The sequence below is a fragment of the Terrapene carolina genome, unplaced genomic scaffold (genome assembly GCF_002925995.2).
Source record: "Terrapene carolina triunguis isolate 2854851 unplaced genomic scaffold, T_m_triunguis-2.0 Scaffold232, whole genome shotgun sequence".
In the NCBI taxonomy this organism is placed as follows: Eukaryota; Metazoa; Chordata; order Testudines; family Emydidae; genus Terrapene; species Terrapene triunguis.
This window is the reverse complement of record NW_020664583.1, coordinates 7,719,203-7,737,203: the sequence shown is the minus strand read 5'-3', so window position 1 is coordinate 7,737,203 and position 18,001 is coordinate 7,719,203. Positions and strand designations below refer to the sequence as shown.

At 46.6% G+C, this 18,001-nt stretch overlaps 1 protein-coding gene across 1 annotated transcript in view; it reads left to right on the top strand.

Annotated features, from left to right (window-relative positions):
• The window catches only part of STAB1 (stabilin 1), a 105,807-nt gene that overhangs the window by 39,791 nt on the left and 48,015 nt on the right, over positions 1 to 18,001 (top strand). Inside the window, exons 20-29 of the mRNA XM_026656712.2 lie at positions 142 to 204; positions 3,042 to 3,143; positions 5,714 to 5,800; positions 7,656 to 7,767; positions 8,495 to 8,675; positions 9,003 to 9,096; positions 11,091 to 11,249; positions 13,448 to 13,543; positions 14,019 to 14,114; positions 16,655 to 16,702. Of these exons, the coding sequence (XP_026512497.1) occupies positions 142 to 204; positions 3,042 to 3,143; positions 5,714 to 5,800; positions 7,656 to 7,767; positions 8,495 to 8,675; positions 9,003 to 9,096; positions 11,091 to 11,249; positions 13,448 to 13,543; positions 14,019 to 14,114; positions 16,655 to 16,702 (1,038 nt within the window). The remainder of the gene's footprint in view (positions 1 to 141; positions 205 to 3,041; positions 3,144 to 5,713; positions 5,801 to 7,655; positions 7,768 to 8,494; positions 8,676 to 9,002; positions 9,097 to 11,090; positions 11,250 to 13,447; positions 13,544 to 14,018; positions 14,115 to 16,654; positions 16,703 to 18,001) is intronic.

Sequence of the window (18,001 nt, the reverse complement as noted above, 5' to 3'; positions counted from 1 at the left end):
TTATGGCAAAAAAAAAAAAAAGTGTCATAAGCAATATTTCTGTGTTGTTCATGTATGAGCATAAAATGGGGTTATGTTTGAGTGTGTATAAATGTAAATACTCTCATGGGAAGGACTTTTCTTCTCTTGGTTTTATAACAGGGCTCTTGTGTTGATTGTGGGGCCCTGAACACCAGCGTTTGCCCACCTCACAGCACAAAAATGGTAAATACCTTGTTTTTTGTTTGTATTATAATAACACTATTGTGCTAGACACTGTACAGATACATAGTAAGAGTGCTGATCTCTCAAAGAGCTTACAATCTAAATAGACAAGACAGACAACAGGTGGGAGGGGAAACTGAGGCACAGTGAGGGGAAGTGACTTGCTCAATGTCACAAAGCAAGTCAGGGACAAAGCCAGGAGTGTAACCCAGGTCTCCTTGGTCCTAGATCAGGGCTTAATCCACTGGTTTATGCTGCCTCTGGTTCTGAAGTGTGCAGAACCCGATCACTGGAATGACATGAAGCATTGTGTGTGTTAAGTGAAACTAGACTTTTAACACCCTGACTCCACCGGAGACAGAACCTTTACTATCAGCCGGATCATTGTCATCCTGCCCTTTTCAACGTGCTAATCAACTGCCACTCAAAGGAATCACCAACCTTGATTCTACCAAAACCATGTTGCTGTTCCTTTAGTGTAGTGGTTTTCAAAGTTCAGGTTGTGACCCAGTATTGGGTCGCGGAATGCAAGGCACTGGTTTGCCTTGCTCATCACCCAGGGTCCATGGCAGCCAGCCAGTAAAAAATAGTAGTCCCTACGTGTTCTGACACCGCGCTGCGCCCTGGAAGCGGCCAGCTTCAGGTCCAGCTCATAGGCCACGGGGCTCCGCAGGCTGCCCCTGCCCCGAGCACCGGCTCCACATGGCCAATGGGAGCTGGGGGGGCGATACCTGTGGGCCTCCACCTAGGAGCTGGACTTGCTGGCCGCTTCCAGGGCGCAGCGCGGTCCGCGGTGCCACGACAGGCAGGAAGCCTACCTCTGCACCCCAGCTGCGCTGCTGACCGGGAGCCGCCGGAGGTAAGCCCACGACCCAATCCCCTGCCCCAGCCCTGAGCCTCCCCCCAAACCTGGAGCCCCCCATCCCCGGCTCCACCCCAGAGCCCACACTCCCAGCCTAGAGCCCTGATCCCTCCGGCACCTCAACCCCCTGCCCCAGCCCTGAGCCTCCCCCAAACCCGGAGCCTCCTCCTGCACCCCAAACTGCTCATCCCCGGCCCCACCCCAGAGCCTGCACCCAGGCCCAGAGCCGTGACCCCCTCCCACACCCCAAGCCCTAGCCCAGAGCTCCTTCCCACACCCTGAACCCCTCATTCCTGGCCACACCCCACAACCCTTACCCCCACACCCCAACCCTCTGCCCCAGCACTGAGCCTCCTCCCACACCTCAAACTCCTCATCCCCGGCTCCATTGGATCATGGGCATCAACAATTTTCTTCAATTGGGTCACCAGAAAAAAAGTTTGAAACCCACTGCTCTAGTGGAAACATGCACATGTTGTATCTTGGTCACTGGAAAGATGCAGCAAACCTGTTGTGCGGTGGGTCACTTGTCTAGCCCAATTCTTGGTGGGTGGGACATAGCTCACTTTTGGTTCAGGCAGCCTGACTGGCACATGTTGAGTCTGCCAGGCTGAGATGAGTCCGCACGTGGCTCTGACCGGCAGAGTGGCTAGAGGTTGTCTAAAGCAGGTTGGAAGTGTTTGCTGCTTGGGTGTCGCTGATGGGTGTTCCTGCCAGGTGAGGTCAGCCCTTGTTTTGTTGTTGAAGGTGGAGTTCGGTCCCATCAGATCTGCTGTTGATTCCAATGTGTTGAGTCACAAATTTATTCTGACTTCTACCTAGTTGCAGCTATGTGAACTGTTTTGCTCCTAGTAGAGGGACAAATCCTGCAGTCCTTACTCAGTCCAACTCCCACTAGAGTTAATTTTGCATGAGTTAAGGGTGTAAGACCAATCTCAGACTGGGCACCCTGAGAAAACAAGAAAAATATAGGGTGAGATATTCTAAAGACCCTATTTCATTTAAAAAATAACGTGGAGATTTAATTATTTGCACAGCTCTTGTCCTGATTTTTCAGGGTGCTGGCCACACTGAAAAGTTGAAAAACATATTTGTTTTGAGTCGAACAAAACATTTTTTTCAACCTGAAGCTAAACGTTTCTGTTTCGGTTTTGAACAGTTAAAACTTTTTTAAAAATAAAATTGAAGAAAATGTTACCCACAGTCTCCAGCAGCTATCGTCTTACTCCTGCTGTGAGACAGCAGCATCTTGCTTCCCAGCTGTGGACAAAGACCATCAGAAACAGTCATGCTGCTGTGGGCAGGTTTTGCTCCCAAGATACAAAGTGCTTGGCTAAGATTTTCAAAACTAGTGAGTGATTTTCGGTGGCTCAATATTTAGGTGCCCACATTCTGAGACCTTAAAGAAAAGCCCCTTTTAGGTATCTCAACTTGGACATCTAAAAATGGAGCCACCCTAACTCACTAGTCACTTCTGAAAACTTTGGCCCTGAGTTTGCACTCTAACGGTAACTGGTGAAGTTAGAGGCATTGTGGGCTAAGTTCATCCCAGGACAACTCCTCTGAAGTCACTAGAGTTACCCCAGTGATTATTTCCACCTCTCAGCTCTTTCTCTTTATGGGAGTGATAGCAAGTTAACTTGCTTCCATCATGTGCATGTTGGCTTGTTAACCAAACAATATAGAGACTTGTTTGTGACCCAATTTTTAAGTAACTGCATTGTTCTGACTTAGCACGAGCTGTGTGATCAGAACAGATGGCCATCGTTAGGGTCTGATTTATGGACTCTTGTGAGGCAGAGGAAGCAGTTGTATGCCTTCCAGTACAATAGGGTCTCCATAATGATATCTAGTTCACCTTGACACTCTCATGAACTTCCTCAGCTCAATGATAGACAGTTACCCTTTGCAGCAAGGGGCAGGGGAAAAAGCATGAATATAGCTGTTGTGCTGATGACTTGTTTCATTTCTGAAGGCTCAGGAGATCTATCCAAGTGAATGTGTCTACGTCCATGATCCATTAGGCTTGAACGTCCTGAAGAAGGGCTGTGCCAGGTACTGCAATCAAACCATTCTGGTAAGTGTGATGTACAGTATGCAAGGGCACATTCTAATTCAAGGGAGCTTAACTTGGCTTCTCCTGGCTTAGCTAGAGGAGAGTATTTTGCCTTGAACCGGGTGGTTCCCAATTGGAGTACAAGTGGCAGGGGGGAGGAAGTGCTCCCACACTAAGGGTATGTTTACCCTGCAGTTGGTAGTTGTGATTGCAGCATGTGTAGATGTACCGGAGCTCGCTTTGAGCTAATCTAACTTAAGTAACAATAGCCGTGAAGCATGGGTGGTGGCACAGCTAGCTCCACCCACCCAGGCTCCTGGGAATGTACTCAGGTCGGTGGCTACCTCCCATGCCAGGGCCGGCTTTAGGCCGATTCAGCCGATTCGTCTGAATTGGGCCCCGCGCCTAAGAGGGCCCCGCAGCTGTCCACCCCCTCCCCAGCTCACTTCCCCCTCCTCCCCTCCCCTGAACGCTCCGCCCCCTGTTCCTCCCCCTCCCCTGCTTCCCGCGAATCAGATGTTCACGGGAAGCCTGAAAAGAAGCAGGGGCAGGCAGCGGCAGCAACAGGTAAGCTGGGGGGGGGGGGCGCGAGGAGGGCTCCGGGGAGGGGAGGCGCGGCGCGGCGTGGCCCAGTCCAGCCCCGGCCCCAGCGGCTCTGGCTCCAGCCTGGCACTGGCCCCGGGGTAGCGTCCCCGGTTCCAGCCAAGCGGCTCTGGCTCCGGCCCGGCTCGGGCCCCGGGGCAGTGGCCCCAGTTCCGGCCGAGCACCCCCAGCAGGGCCCCACGGCTCCGGCCCCGGCTGAGCACCCCCGTCTCGGGCCCCGGGGCGCTGGCCCGGCCCGAACACCTCAGGCCCCGGCGGCTCTGGTTCAGGCCATGGGGCGCCGGCCCGGCCTGAACACCTCAGGCCCCGGCGGCTCTGGCTCAGGCCCCGGGGCTCCGGCCCCGGCCGAGCGGTGCCGGCCGAGCGGTGCCGGCCGAGCGGTGCCGGCCGAGCACCCCTGGCCCAGCTCGGGCCCCACGGCTCTGGCCCCAGCCGAGCACCCCCGGCCTGGCTCGGGCCCCACGGCTCTGGCCCCGGCCGAGCACCCCCGGCCCGGCTCGGGCCCCGGGGCACCGGCCGCGTCCCCAGCCCAGCGACTCCGGCCCAGCTCCGGCCCGGACCCAAACCCCGCGACCCCAGCCCAAGCGGGGCCCAATTCCTGGGGCGGCAAGCCCCGCCCCCAGGAATCGGGCCCCGCTCTCGCTAAGGCCGGCCCTGTCCCATGCTACCATGGCTTCTTTGCTTTTGTCACTGGCTCGTCCATGTCAAAACTAGCTCAGATATGTCTAAACAAGCTTCCGTCACATCTCCCAACTGCAGGATAGACACACTTCATGCCAGGGGTATGATTCCCAGCTCAAGGAGACAAACCCGCACTAGCACTGATCCAGTTAACATGCAAAAATTGTGTGTAGCCGCAGCAGCACCAGCAGTGGGAAGGGCTAGCTGCCCCCAATGCACACCCACCTGAAGCCATAGATACATACTCAGGGCAGCTAGCTTCTACTGCTCATGCTGCTGTGGGTATGCTATTTTTAGCATGCCAACTCAATCAGACCTAGTGCGAGTATGTCTCCTTGAGCTGAGAATCACCCCCTCCCCCACTCAAAGTGTATCTATATCCTGCGTCCTGTCACTGGACTGGGGGTGGACTGCACTAACTGGGGAAGTTCCTGCCTAGGGGTAAATATTTAGCAAAACACGTGAGGATTGATCTGCATGACTCCCCGGTTAAGTGCTGATTGAAGCTGCGTGGCTAAATCCACACGAGCCACCTTGAATGTGCCAAGCTGAGGTGGAAGAAACACCATAACAGAGAGCATGGTGTTTACGACAGCTCCTCTTCTATCACAGAGCCCCACGCATGTCTCAAAGGAAACAGAGTGCAATTAGAGAGTGCACATTAAGCTTGCAGAGTGATCGTATCCTGTTGTTGAAACCCTATCAGGTGTTTTGGGAAACAGCCTCGTCCTGGCTAGAGATGTCATGCTGCTTGCAAGTGATCAGTCATCAGGGAGCCAAGCGTACACACTGACGTGCGACCTTGTGAAATGTTTGCCTTCCATTTGTTGTGCTTCTGTTAGCAAACCACATCAGCTCTCTGGAGCAACCCAGCAGGAGCATTTGCCTTCCTAAATGATTCAGCTTTTGGCAGGGATGGACAAAGGGCAGACATGGCCCAGAACAATCAAAAATACAGGGCCTCAAAATCCAGCTCATGGGCAGTAGGGGAGGGAAGTAGGTTTTGCTAGGGGAAAAAAACCTGGTTGGGTGTGGTAAGAGGCTATTGCTGCGGGAGGCGGGGGGAAATCGAGGTGTGGGGGATATTGGAGGCATAGTTCAGAATCCAGGTCAAATAGTCCTTTTGATTAATCCACCGCCACTGGAAGAGCTGAATTTAATACTTGCAAACGGAGAATGGCAGACTTGTAGTCTGAGCACTGAGAGGAACAAGAGAAAAAGATCTGAGTTCAGACCAAATACGTGTTGTATGGTGTTTAATACACTAAGCTTCTCCACACGGTGTACCAATGTTATGTCTTTTTCAGAAACCTGGGTGCTGCAAAGGATTCTTTGGTCCTGACTGCACGCCATGCCCTGGTGGATTCTCCAATCCATGCTACGGCAGAGGGAATGTAAGTGCACCAGAACCCACTATGTTGGACCCATGGTTGGACTATGCTAGCCTTTTCAAACTCCTAGTGGGAAGCTGGGGAGTTTGGTCATGTGCATCTAATTGGCAGTGTTTACCAGGAATTCACATTCTTTGCACCAAACATGGAAATTATCAGTGGCTTGTGCTCAACTTTGCAAAGGGCAAAGAAACAGAACGCACAAAGCTTGGGTATAGACAAAGGATGGGAAGGACATAATCTTAATTCTATTACTCTTGCTCTCCATCTTAAAGGGTGGATACATCTTGTCTTTGCTTCTTTCTTTCTCTGCCTCTTTCTCTCCTGACAAGAGGCATATTTACAGTCTAGAGAAAGTAAGAACAGTGTCTGTGCTGTACATAGCTATTGATTTCTGTATACTACACCTTTAAATGTGAGAGGTCTGCCTGTCTGGCCAGGGAGCAAGCTTGTGAGAAAATTAAAGACAGACAATCTTACAGATGGGGAGCGAGGCATTTCTTTCTGTCTCCTTGAGATAGATAACAAAATCATAGCTACGCACACCACAATGTCTTGTACTGAGATTAATGCCTCTTCTAGGATTTATACCATTGTAACTCGGAGCAAAATGTGTCCAATATAGGGTGACCAGACGTCCCGATAAAATCCGGACCGTCCCGATATTGAGGCGTTTGTCCCGCCTCCCAACCAATGTTTGGGACACAATCTGTTCCAATATTTTGCGGACTCCCCCTCCCCCCTCTACCCATGTGTCCCGATATTTTCTTCCTCTCATCTGGTCACCCTAGTCCAATAGCTACCACTCGTACCATAACTAACTCACATTACATGCATATATGACTGTATACAAGTTGTTAATGCCCTGCGCAGAAGTGAAGTACTACATGTTGTATTTGCAAGGCAAGTTATGGCTGCTGTTGGAACTAAACGTAACATTTCCAGGCTGTTGTGCTTTCAAATCTCACTATAATGTTTCATTCATTGAGCGTCTTTTTTCACAATAACAGTGTAAATCTGGGTGCATAACAGATATCACAGTGTGACATACAATAGGCAGGGATAACTTTTCTCTCTTGTGGAAGAAGACTCGATCAAGGCTATGGATTAATATATATTCAGGGCTGATCCTTCTAAACAAAATAACTCTCAGAGCCAAACCCCCTGGGAAGAACAATGTGTGCTCATCTGCTGCAATTCCAAATGGTATTTGTCAGTGTGTAACTCTGGGGCTCAAATACAAAATATTACAAGGCATTTGGTTTGGCACTAGCTCTGTTGGAACTGACTACTATGCAGTCTTTTCTATTACCACTACCAACGTTTTTTGTTTTTATTCTGAATGTACGGGAAATAACTCACGTCATCACTACACGCTCATCTTATTCCCACTGGACACAGGTCACCCGGTTTACGTAAAGTAGAAGCAGACTTGAAACTTCATCCAAAACTTGAGCTGAATCTTTTCTGATATTTGAAAAAATTTGGTCCGTTTTTCTCTTCCACTTTGCATGTGCTTCCTGCTGCAGCTGGGACCAAAAGCAGAAGCTCCAAAAAAATCATGTGTGTGTTCACATGACATTTCCAGCCCAGTTTTGCAGACCCAAGAGGTCTGAATAAACATCTGAACTTTCAGCTGCTATCTCAATTTAACTACCATTTTAATGTTCAGCTTCTTTGCTTCTGGTCACCAGGGCCATGTTAGCCTGTGTGGTTTTTTCTTGCTCCTAAAATGGTTTACAATCCTCCACGCTTTTCTGGAACCTGCGAGGTTTCCCTTACTAGACGTGAATGTCTCTGTCAGGTATATTTTCCCTCCACCTTGTTCATGTCAGTTTTCTTTTTGCTTTCCTTCCAGTGTAGTGATGGGCTGCAAGGGAATGGCAACTGTCTTTGCTTTGAGGGTTTCAAAGGAATAGCCTGCCACATCTGCTCAAACCCAAACAAGCATGGGGAGAACTGTGATGAAGGTCTGTAATTCCTCAAGAAAGCAACCCTGATGGGTAACAGGAAATGCAAGGCAGTAAACTGAGCAAAGTGGGCGGGGGAATGTAGGCATGGACCCTTTCCTAACAGGGAGCTCTATGGACTAGTTTCACAAGGTAGGCCCTTCGTTTGGTCATTTCATGCTGGAGTAGACAAAGCATGAATCAATGTCTGGCAGATGGAGATGGGCTCAACTGAAAAATTCAGATCCAGATTTTGGAATCCCCCCAGCAGTGTTTGAAGGTGTTTGGATCCATCTCGGTCAGGGGGGAATGACCCAATAAATCTTTCCCATCTCTAAGTGCTCTGAGGGCCTGGAGTCCAATGACTGAAGATAAAATGCTGTCATCCTTGCTTACCAGCCCCAGATAGGGTGTAACTCTGATGGCTTTGAATGTCCATTTCCGTTAGCTCCCCCACCCATAATGATAAGAACATCTTGCCACATCCTTGGTTGATGTAAATTAGCGTGATTTCATTGAAATCAATGGAGCTACATTGACTTATGCCAGATGAGGATCTGCTCAATTAGGTATATTTTCAGGAAAAGCAGAAATATCTCCCAGGTGACTTCTAAGAATTGAGAACGAATCTGACAGTCATTTGGTTTGAGAAGAGATTGCAAGAGAAATTTGAAAATTTAAAAGGTGCTCTCTCTGCAGGAGTTTGCCAACTGACCAGGCAACTGATTCTTCTCCATGCGTTTGACAGATTGCGGTTGCATCCATGGAATTTGTGATAACAGGCCGGGCAGCAGGGGAAAGTGCCAGTCCCGTTCATGTAAGGATGGCTATACAGGGGAATTCTGTGACAGGACTTCTCAGAACTGTGGCCCGACTGCATCTCAGTATTGTCACCGGAACGCAGTCTGCAGCCTCAACAACACAGCAAGGTTATTATGTACATAGTAGGGGGCGGGGTACACTGGGGCAAGGACTGTGTCGCTGTGCGTGTTTGTACAGCAGCTTGCACAGTGGGGCTCCAGTAATATAAATAGATGTAGCCAGCTCTGTGCATTGGTGAGTATGTGGTTGCGTATGCCATGTAGACATCTACGCCACAGGAAATCACAGCATCAAAGAATGTCCTCACCATGTTAGATATGCAATCATCTCCATACTCGTTGCTGAATTTTAATGGGGCAGTGCTAGCAGACATCCTCTGCCTCGCTGCCGTTCTGTGCTTGGGAATTCACGTCTCTTTGTGCTTGGTTTTTAAGGTGCATCTGTACTGATGGCTATGAAGGGGATGGGTTTTCCTGCCTGCCCATTGATCTTTGTAGGAAGCCGGAACGAGGAGGCTGTTCAGAAAATGTGAGTGGATAACACGGAAGAAACATTAGCTACTGGCAAGAGCGGGGCTCCAGGATTCAGGAGATCTGTTCCCAGATCTGCCACTGACTTGTGTGGCCTAGGACACATTATTTGACCTGCTTATGCCTCAGTTTCCCCTTCTGTAAGATGGTGGTGATGTGAGGCATAATGAATTAATGTTTGTAAAGCACATTGATGCCTGTGGATGGACAGTGCTACAGTAGAGCAAAGCATACTCATGTTTTTTAAACTTCAGTGTGGGGAATGCATCTAGGTCATATAAAGGGAAAGCAGATGGGAGTGGGGCAAATGAAGGATGGATCTCTTTAAGAAGGGACAGCTGCCTCAAATCTTTGATTTGTTACCTATGAGCTCTTTTGCCTGTGTCAAGCTGGAATGTCCTGGAGAGATCTTCCTCTCCCTTATGGAAAATTTAATTCAGTAGTGACTAATGTCCCTCTTATAGAATTCTATAGGATGGCTCAGAACACCTATAGAAAGGGTCTCATTCTCTATGAAATCCTATGTAATTTTAGAGTAATTGTCTATAGAACCCTTTTGGTTTCATCCCTATTAGTACAAATCTATAGGATTTCTCCATGGAAGTGTTTCTGTTCTCCCCCCCCCCCCACCCCCCTCGTCTTTGGAACAATTAGAGACTGGTCCCAGAGAATCCATCCCGGGTTTTATGCAAGACCAGTGTATGGAGACAATAAAAACAGACCAGCCCACCCCCTAAATCTGAGTCTTTTGGAGAGGTTGAAAAGTCTGCATTCCACAGATCTAAAAGAAGCCAGAAGTGGAAAAGCCATAACATCATGAGGGAGTTCCTCCTGCATCATTTGCAGCTTAGCTGGCAATGGGAAGTGCATGAAATCGAACAAGAGCACCTGTTCTCATAAGATTCGCAACCCAATTTTGTGAAACTAAAGATCTGGATGGTTTGAGCAAGAATCTGTTTAATTGTTCATTCGAAGGTGTTCAGATACGGCAGTGATGGGGACTATCTAAATATCTAGATAGAAACCCACACTTAGGGTGACCAGATAGCAAGTGTGAAAAATCGGGACGGCGGTGGGGAATAATAGGAGTCTATATAGGAAAAAGCCCCAAATATCAGGACTGTCCCTATAAAATCGGGACATCTGGTCACCCTACCCACACTTCTGAGATTTGTCCCTGGTTACACGTTAGGCTGGTGAAGTGTAGGAGTGAAACTGTGGAGAGTTGCGGAAGGAATTGCAATGGATAAAGAGTTTTTTTTCCGAAACTATACAAAGTCTTTCTGCCTCTCTTCCAGTTGGTTTTTAATCAGTATTATTTTGGAAACCAAGTTTATTGTACCCTGTTTTGGGAGCTAGTCAGCTGCTATTGTCCATGGGTAATTGGGTGGTACCAGAGCAGGTGGGAGAGGTATTCCAAGACTCATTCACCTATTACAGGGACTGTTTATTATTATTTTTGTAATTTGCTGATGAATAGCGCTATATAACAGCCGGATATTATGATGATGCTGTTACACATCTGCAGCCTCCTGGGATTTTGCAGCTGTAGGTGTAATGCTGCCCTGGGGCTGGGTCGTTGGCAGTGGGTTTGAACTTGGGTCCTCTGGATCTTAAATACGTGACCGCTACTGCTTGAGCCAGGGCTTTAGCAGACTCCTCAACCTCTGTCTGTGGCTCAGCCACCACTAGACAGGGAGAGAGCACCACACAGACTGTACTCAGCACTTTGCAGCAACAGCAGGGATAAAATTCTCATCCTCCTCCAAAACCCGTCTCCTACTGCTTGAGCTCAAGGTGAATCTCTGTTAGCAGTGTAGGGCTTATGACACACAACTGTGCAGCTCTAATTCTACCCAATTGGGGGATACTGTTAAACATGTGTATTAGCCAGTTCATTATATTATTTCCTGGGAAGATTCCCATCCTCAATGGTTTTATTTTAATTTTTTTTCATTTAAGTGTAATTTGCCTTTCTCCCCTCCCCCACAGGCCATATGTACCAGTACAGGCCCTGGTACTGCTACCTGTCAGTGTAACAAGGGCTGGACTGGGGATGGAAAAGCCTGTGTTGCTATAGATAACTGTGTGCTGGAGACAAGAGGGGGCTGCCACATGAATGCAGACTGCAGCTTTGTTGGACCTGGACAGGTATGTTCAGCACTAACTGGTCCATCGCTGAGATTTATGGACACTTGCTATGTACACCACACTGTAGCAGTCTGAAATTCCTAGGAGCAGCAATTCTTGTTGCTCCAAGAACGTCAGCAGCAAGGCCTACTCGACTGGTGTGTCTGAAAGAAATTGGCTTCCATTAAATCAGCAAAATTTAGTCCTTACACAGTATGATTCAATGAAATACTAGTAACCAATAAAAACCTGAGAATTCTTTGAATAGCAAGGACTACATTTAATAACTATTTTTTTATTTAACGCGCTCCCCACAGACACCTCTCTAGCAATCCTTCCCCATACACAGCATTGCACAACTAGTCAAGGGCATCATGGGGGTAGCTCATTCTCCTGAAGCATCAGGTGTAGGCCACTGCCAGAAGCACAGCTTCATGGGCTGTTGGTCTTTCCTGCCACAGGGAGTTCTGGGTTCCTGTGTTCTGTAATTTCTGGTTTCAGACAACTGATATGTGGAGGTAGGTTTGGGGAGTGTTAAAATATAAAATAAATACATCAAATAGCCACAGCAGTTAAAGCGGCTATCCATTTGGGCAATTCCCTGTCTCTCTAGCCATCTTCAAGGTAGGAAGGCCCATAGTTTGGCCTGTATTTTTCTCTCATCTGTTTGAAAAATCCATGGTAGTCTTTTAATTTCTTTTTAATTAAAACAAGAGTTAGTAAATCAGCATTCCTGAGTCTGACAGGATCCCCGGGGTCCAATCTGGAACAGCGGGACCGCGGTGCCCCCTTAACTTTCCAGCCTGGGCTGTCTCTCACGATGCTATGCTAGTGACAAACAGCAAACCCCTCTAGATGCTGTGATCACTCAGCCACCAGCATACAGAGACACACCCAGCTAAATTGCATGAATGCTCTCTAAGCCACTCATGAACTATACATAAGGAAACACCAGCAAATCTCCCAAGCCCCCAGCCTTGCACCCCAGAAATATACCATCATTTACACTGCTCAAGATCTTATCTTGAACAATGCAAGCTCATTAATTAGTTCACCATTTCGTCAAAGGATGGGGGATATGTACCAGTCTTTGTATTCTGAGCAGTTTCCCCAAGCACTTTAGACAAACTCACTGGTAAAACTCAAACATTAAAATAATAATACAGAGAGATAGTTTTTAAGTGATTATTAGTGGTAGACATACAGGACAAAGGTGGTTACCTAAGAAATAAAAGTAAAATCACAGTCTAAATTCTAAATTTTATCAGACTAAGCAAGAGTTGAATCAAACAGCTTTTCTCACTGCACTGGATGTTGCAGATAAGTTACAGTTCTTAATACACAGGCTGAATTTCCTTGTCAGCCTGGGACCAGTCTCCTCCGTTCAAAATCTTTGTTTTCCCAGTGTTCTTGTTGCCTTCAGTGTAGGTGGGGGAGGAGAGAGATGGTCTCATGATGCCACGGTTCCTTATTTTCTACTCTCAATTCATGTCCCAAGAAAGATTCTGGTCCAGACATGTCCTGGTAGGCCTTGCTGAGTCAGAATTGAGCAATCCTCTATTGTGTGGTGCTTGTGCAACTGTCTCTCACAGAATTGTAAATCTCCTGTTTGCAATTCCCCTGCTGGTCAATGGCTCTTAATGGTCGCTTAACGTACGTTTGGGTGTGGGTCACCACCTTTGTTGTCGTTGGAGAGCTAGCAGTGGGCATCTCCCAAACTCGCAACATATTTCAGTAACAACCATGCAGCAAAATTTCATAACTTTGTGTACAATGATGATACACACATTTTGACAGAACAGTGAATTTCAGCAGATCGTGATCTTTCATATGATACCTTGCAAGGCATGCTTTGTATGAAATGCCACCACCATATACCAATGATGAATATGGGGGTTACAGGGTGATACTTTGAAGTACAGTGTGTCACGCTGAGAGACCCTACAATAACAAACTAGTGCATGCCGGAGTGCTTTATATTCATGAGCAACCCTACAATAACAAACCAGCGTGTGCACCATAACAGAGGGAAACCCCTAGTAAGGAAATATTTCCGTTTTGGACTTTCCAGGGACTGTTAACAACACTGAGAAGAAAATCGTTTTAAAAATTAACTTAAAAGTAGATCTTGACCCAGACTCATTGAAAGAGGGACGGCATTAGTTGTGTAGTCGGGATAGGTCCGTAGTGAAGCTCCTCCCTCTCTCTTCTACTTTCAGAGCAAGTGTATGTGCAAGAGTGGCTATGCTGGTGATGGCTATAACTGTGACCCCATTAATCCTTGCAAGCTGGACAATGGTGGTTGCCATGATTTGGTGAGTAGCTGGAGAATTCTCCAAAATCCTTCTTGGGAAAGAATGTTGGGCCAGATCCTCGGTGGATGTATTTTGGTGTAGCGCTACTGACTGCAATGGAGCTATGTTGATATACACCCACTGATAATCTGGCCCAATATGTCTTCCTTTGTTGTGCAATAATCACATCTTCCTGTGACAAAGCGTAAAGGCTTTGTGGTCATTAGTTTATCTTGTTTGTTCACACTCCCGTGTTTCACAAGGCTGTGCTAGAAGGTGTGTGTGGGGTGGTGGTGGTTTCTTAGATGTACAGTAAAAATACACTATTTCAGCATTAGGGACCATGAGAGGAAGGATGGCATTGTAGTTAAGGCCCTATCTTGCGATTTGGGAGACTGGAGATCAGTTCCCACATTTGCCACAGGGTTCCTGAGTGGCTAACACTGAGCGATACTGTTTTATTACACATTAATCCTTCGTTTGCTTGTCCTCACAGGCTGTGTGCGAGCCTCTTGGAGGAGGGGAGCGGTCCTGTGCTTGCGCTCCGGGTTACATGGGAGATGGACTTGCGTGTTATGGAGATGTATTAAAGGTAGGGAGAAAATGAACATTATTCTCTTTTAATTCAAAGAAAAAAGGTTGGTTGTTTTTTTTTTGGCAGTAGCTGAACCAGCTCATGCTAAAATCTGCAGGTGACGACAGCTGCTGGTTTGAATCATAGGACTGGAAGGGACCTCGAGAGGTGTAACGATGCTGCCTCTGGTAGGATACAACTGAGAGTATCAATACAGGACAAATGGTTTAGAGCAGGGCAGTTACAGCCCAAAGCTGGGTGTCCTTTATTATTAAGGCACGCCAAACCAGCCAACCAGAGAGGACTTTGGTTTTACCCCACTGGCTAACCATAAGTCACACAAGCAATTTCCGTAGACACTCCAGTTTCCCAGTATCGCCACCAGCACCGCTCCTTATGGGGATGACTGGGTATGAAAACCAATACCCCAGTAAAAGAAAAAAGGTTCTCCTGATCCCAAAGGACCAAGCCGCAGACCCAGGTCAAATGATAACTTAGATCTTACCCAAAATACACACTTATAGCCAATTCTTATTAACTAAACTAAAATTAGTAAAAAAAAGAAGAGAGAGAGTTGGTTGAAAGATCAATATACATACAGACTTGAGTTCAATTTCTGGAGGTCCAGGTACATAGCAGAGATGGTGAGTTTGTTGTTGCCAAAAGTTCTTCTAGAAATAGTCCATAGGTTATAGTCCAATGTCCATATTCAGGGTGACCCCAGTTAGTGACTGGAGATCTCAATTCTTATGGCTTAGGGTTTCCCCATCTTGAAACCCAAAGCAGATCTGAGATGAAGAAGGATCATGTCTAGGGTTTCAGCTTGTTGGCCTGAGAAAACAATAGGCTTAACTTTCCATCTCCCAAACATCATGGCAATTAGCATAGGGTAATTTATCCATTAAACAGTTCAGATACAGGTTACCAGAACCTTCAAAGAGACATGTACACAATAATACTATTTCACTCAAGTGTCTTCCTAAATGTTACTACTCCTTTTTTGATCGTTGAATCAAAGCCATAGTAATAGACAAGACTTGTTTGCTTACATTACAAGACCTGAGCAAACAGCTACCCTTCTGTCTCTAACAATGCAGGCTTGCATTTCAAAGCTCTATTCATTTACATATCTTCCTAACAAGTCTTTAAAGTTTGGCCATGGGTCATGTCAGTCTGAGTTAATTAACTCTTTCTGGCCCTGTGTCACCTTTCAATAAGACATTATATTATACTCCTAACGTCACAAGAGGTCATCTAGTCCAGTCCCCCGCACTCCTGGCAGGACAAAGTATTATCTAGACCATTCCTGACAGGTGTTTGTCTAACTTGCTCTTAAAAATCTCCAATGATGGAGATTCCACAACCTCCCTAGGCAATTTATGTATGTACCAATGATACTTGTTGATTCTGGACTTGAATATCAGAGGTTAAATATACATAATTTTACTAACAGTTGCTACTTCTTGAAGTATATATAAAGTACTTCATTCAAAAACAAAATAATTAAAACCTATGTCAGTGTATGCCTCAGTAACGCTATCAATCCTCTGCCAATTTTCCATCCTAACTGATATGTTGAACTGTCCAGTTTGAAACTTCAGCATCACCTTGAAAAAAATCGATACGTCTCTTTGTGTTGTGTCCCATGAATTAGAGGAAAGGGAAGGGGGGAATAGTTTGATCCCACTGTATTGTTGTTGTTCAAGATGTAGTGACAGTTCTCTTGATTTACTGAAGAGTATTGCTGTAGGATACCAACTATCACACCACCCTCTGCTTTTCCATCAAAATAATTACGGTTCCCAGGAACCCATGTTGGGCCGGATTCCCCATACACTTACATACAAAGTGAAAAGTCAGACAGCAACTAAAAAGGGGACAAATCTACACAGAGAACATACTTTCCCTCTCTCCTGCAAGCGGGGACTGAGAATTCATGGTCTCACAGGGTCCCTACCCACGCTTTCCCCCTCTAGAGTACCTGATCTGACTCTTCTTACCATAGTCTGCTTGGCAATCTGATGTATTTCCCTCTCTCCCTGGATAGGACATTAGTATGTAGGCCCAAGTTATAATGTAAGCTACCAACAACAATTTCTGACTTGTGTCCTAGGTGTGTGATGTTGCAGAGCTCATATGCATCCTTCATTAATTAGAGAGGAGCCTGAGATCTGACTTGAACGTTGGGGAAGTTCGGATTCGGCTCTGGTTCTGAACTCTGTGCCCCATCTGAGTAGTTAGAAAAGGCAACGGTTGTCAAGGAATTAATTACCTTAAGCTTGAAATTAGATATAATTGGCAGAGTAGTGCAAGTTTAAAAAAAAATCAAGAGTTTAGATCCAGCTCTCTGACTTTGGAGCACACCTTTGTGAGTGACACATGGCTTCTGAAAGTTCTGTGTAGGCAGGTGGTAAGCACTTGACTCAGCCGAGTTTGCTGTGTTTGAAGCAGACTTGAAATAACAAGGATCACAGGACCACCCTTCCCTCCCCCTGCTTCATCCCTCCCTACAAGCTCTGTACTTGTACTAATCTTGGTGTTGCTTTCTCTTTTGGAAGGAGCTGGCCAGGAATTCCCACTTTGCAGGCTTCTATGAGTGGATTAAGGTAAAAAATGCTGCCTGAAGCAATTACAAGTGTTTTTGTAAAATATAAATTGTAAAAAAAAAAAAACAAAGCAAAGATCAAAGATGCTGTTTTTAAATCTGCTGCTAAGAGGCAATTTTCCTTTGCATGCGTTATTAAAAAAAAAAGGGCAAATCAAGCTGAACTTTGCTAATGCATGGTACATTAACCGAAAAATCCCCACCTTTAGCTCTGGAAATGGTGGTTTTTTTAAAATTACTGTGCATTTTAGAGTTTCAAATTAGTTGACAGTTTTATAGATTGTTCTAAATGGTGTGATTGATTGCATTTAGCTATGTTTTTAATAGCACCATGTGAAAGGTCAATGAGGACCAGGCGTGTACCCTCTTAAGTTCTCATTCATTTGAGTGGTGAGTCACATGGCTAACTGTGTGCACTAAGACACCTGCTCTAGAGACTGTAACTGTGGACCCATTGGCTCGTATGGCGTGTTTTGGGGACCATGCTTCTCGCTCTGGAAGAAACGGAGATCATCACATACTTGACCTTCATACCATATATTGCTGCTAACTCATGGCTGTTGTAAAGTAGCTGACTGCTTTGGGTGAAAGACAAACAGATAAAAAACCAGTGGGAGTAATATACAAATAGCGACACTTCAAAAGTAAGAGTAAAGTTAAAAATTCAGGTAGCTTTCTTTCCCTTTCTTGTTACTATCTTCCTGTTCCCACTGGAACAGGGTGGTAAGCACTTCATGGAATGGAGTTGGCCACTGAAAATGTTCTCCAATACATGGAGCCAAATTTACAAGCAGGCACAACACCCATTCCATCAGTTACACCTGCATTTGCCAGATCATATTTGGTCCTTAGTCCAAATCTGGCCTCGGGTGTACGAAGGGATTTACTGGCTCAAGTGAATGTGCTCCTATTTGCAAGGTTCTTAGAACCTTTTTTGAATAAAGAGACCTTTGGCACTGGCAATATAAAAATATCAAGAACTTTCTCCTTCTGCAGCACCTGTTCTGGGGGTTTGTTCCTTGAAGTTGCAGATTTCCTACGTTCATCATCCAGCAAATTAAGGTTGGACTGCTGTGGAAAAATTTTCCATGGCATTTGCTGACTCCCACCCAGGGCCGGCTCCAGGCACCAGCTTAACAAGCAGGTGCTTGGGGCAGCCAAGGGAGAGGGGCGGCACCTGCGGCAATTCGGGGGCGGCAGGTCCCTCGCTCCCTCCGGGATCGAAAGACCTGCTGCTGAACTGCCGCCGCCGATCGCTGCTTTTTTTTTTCTTTTTTCCAATTGCCCCGCCGCCGATCGC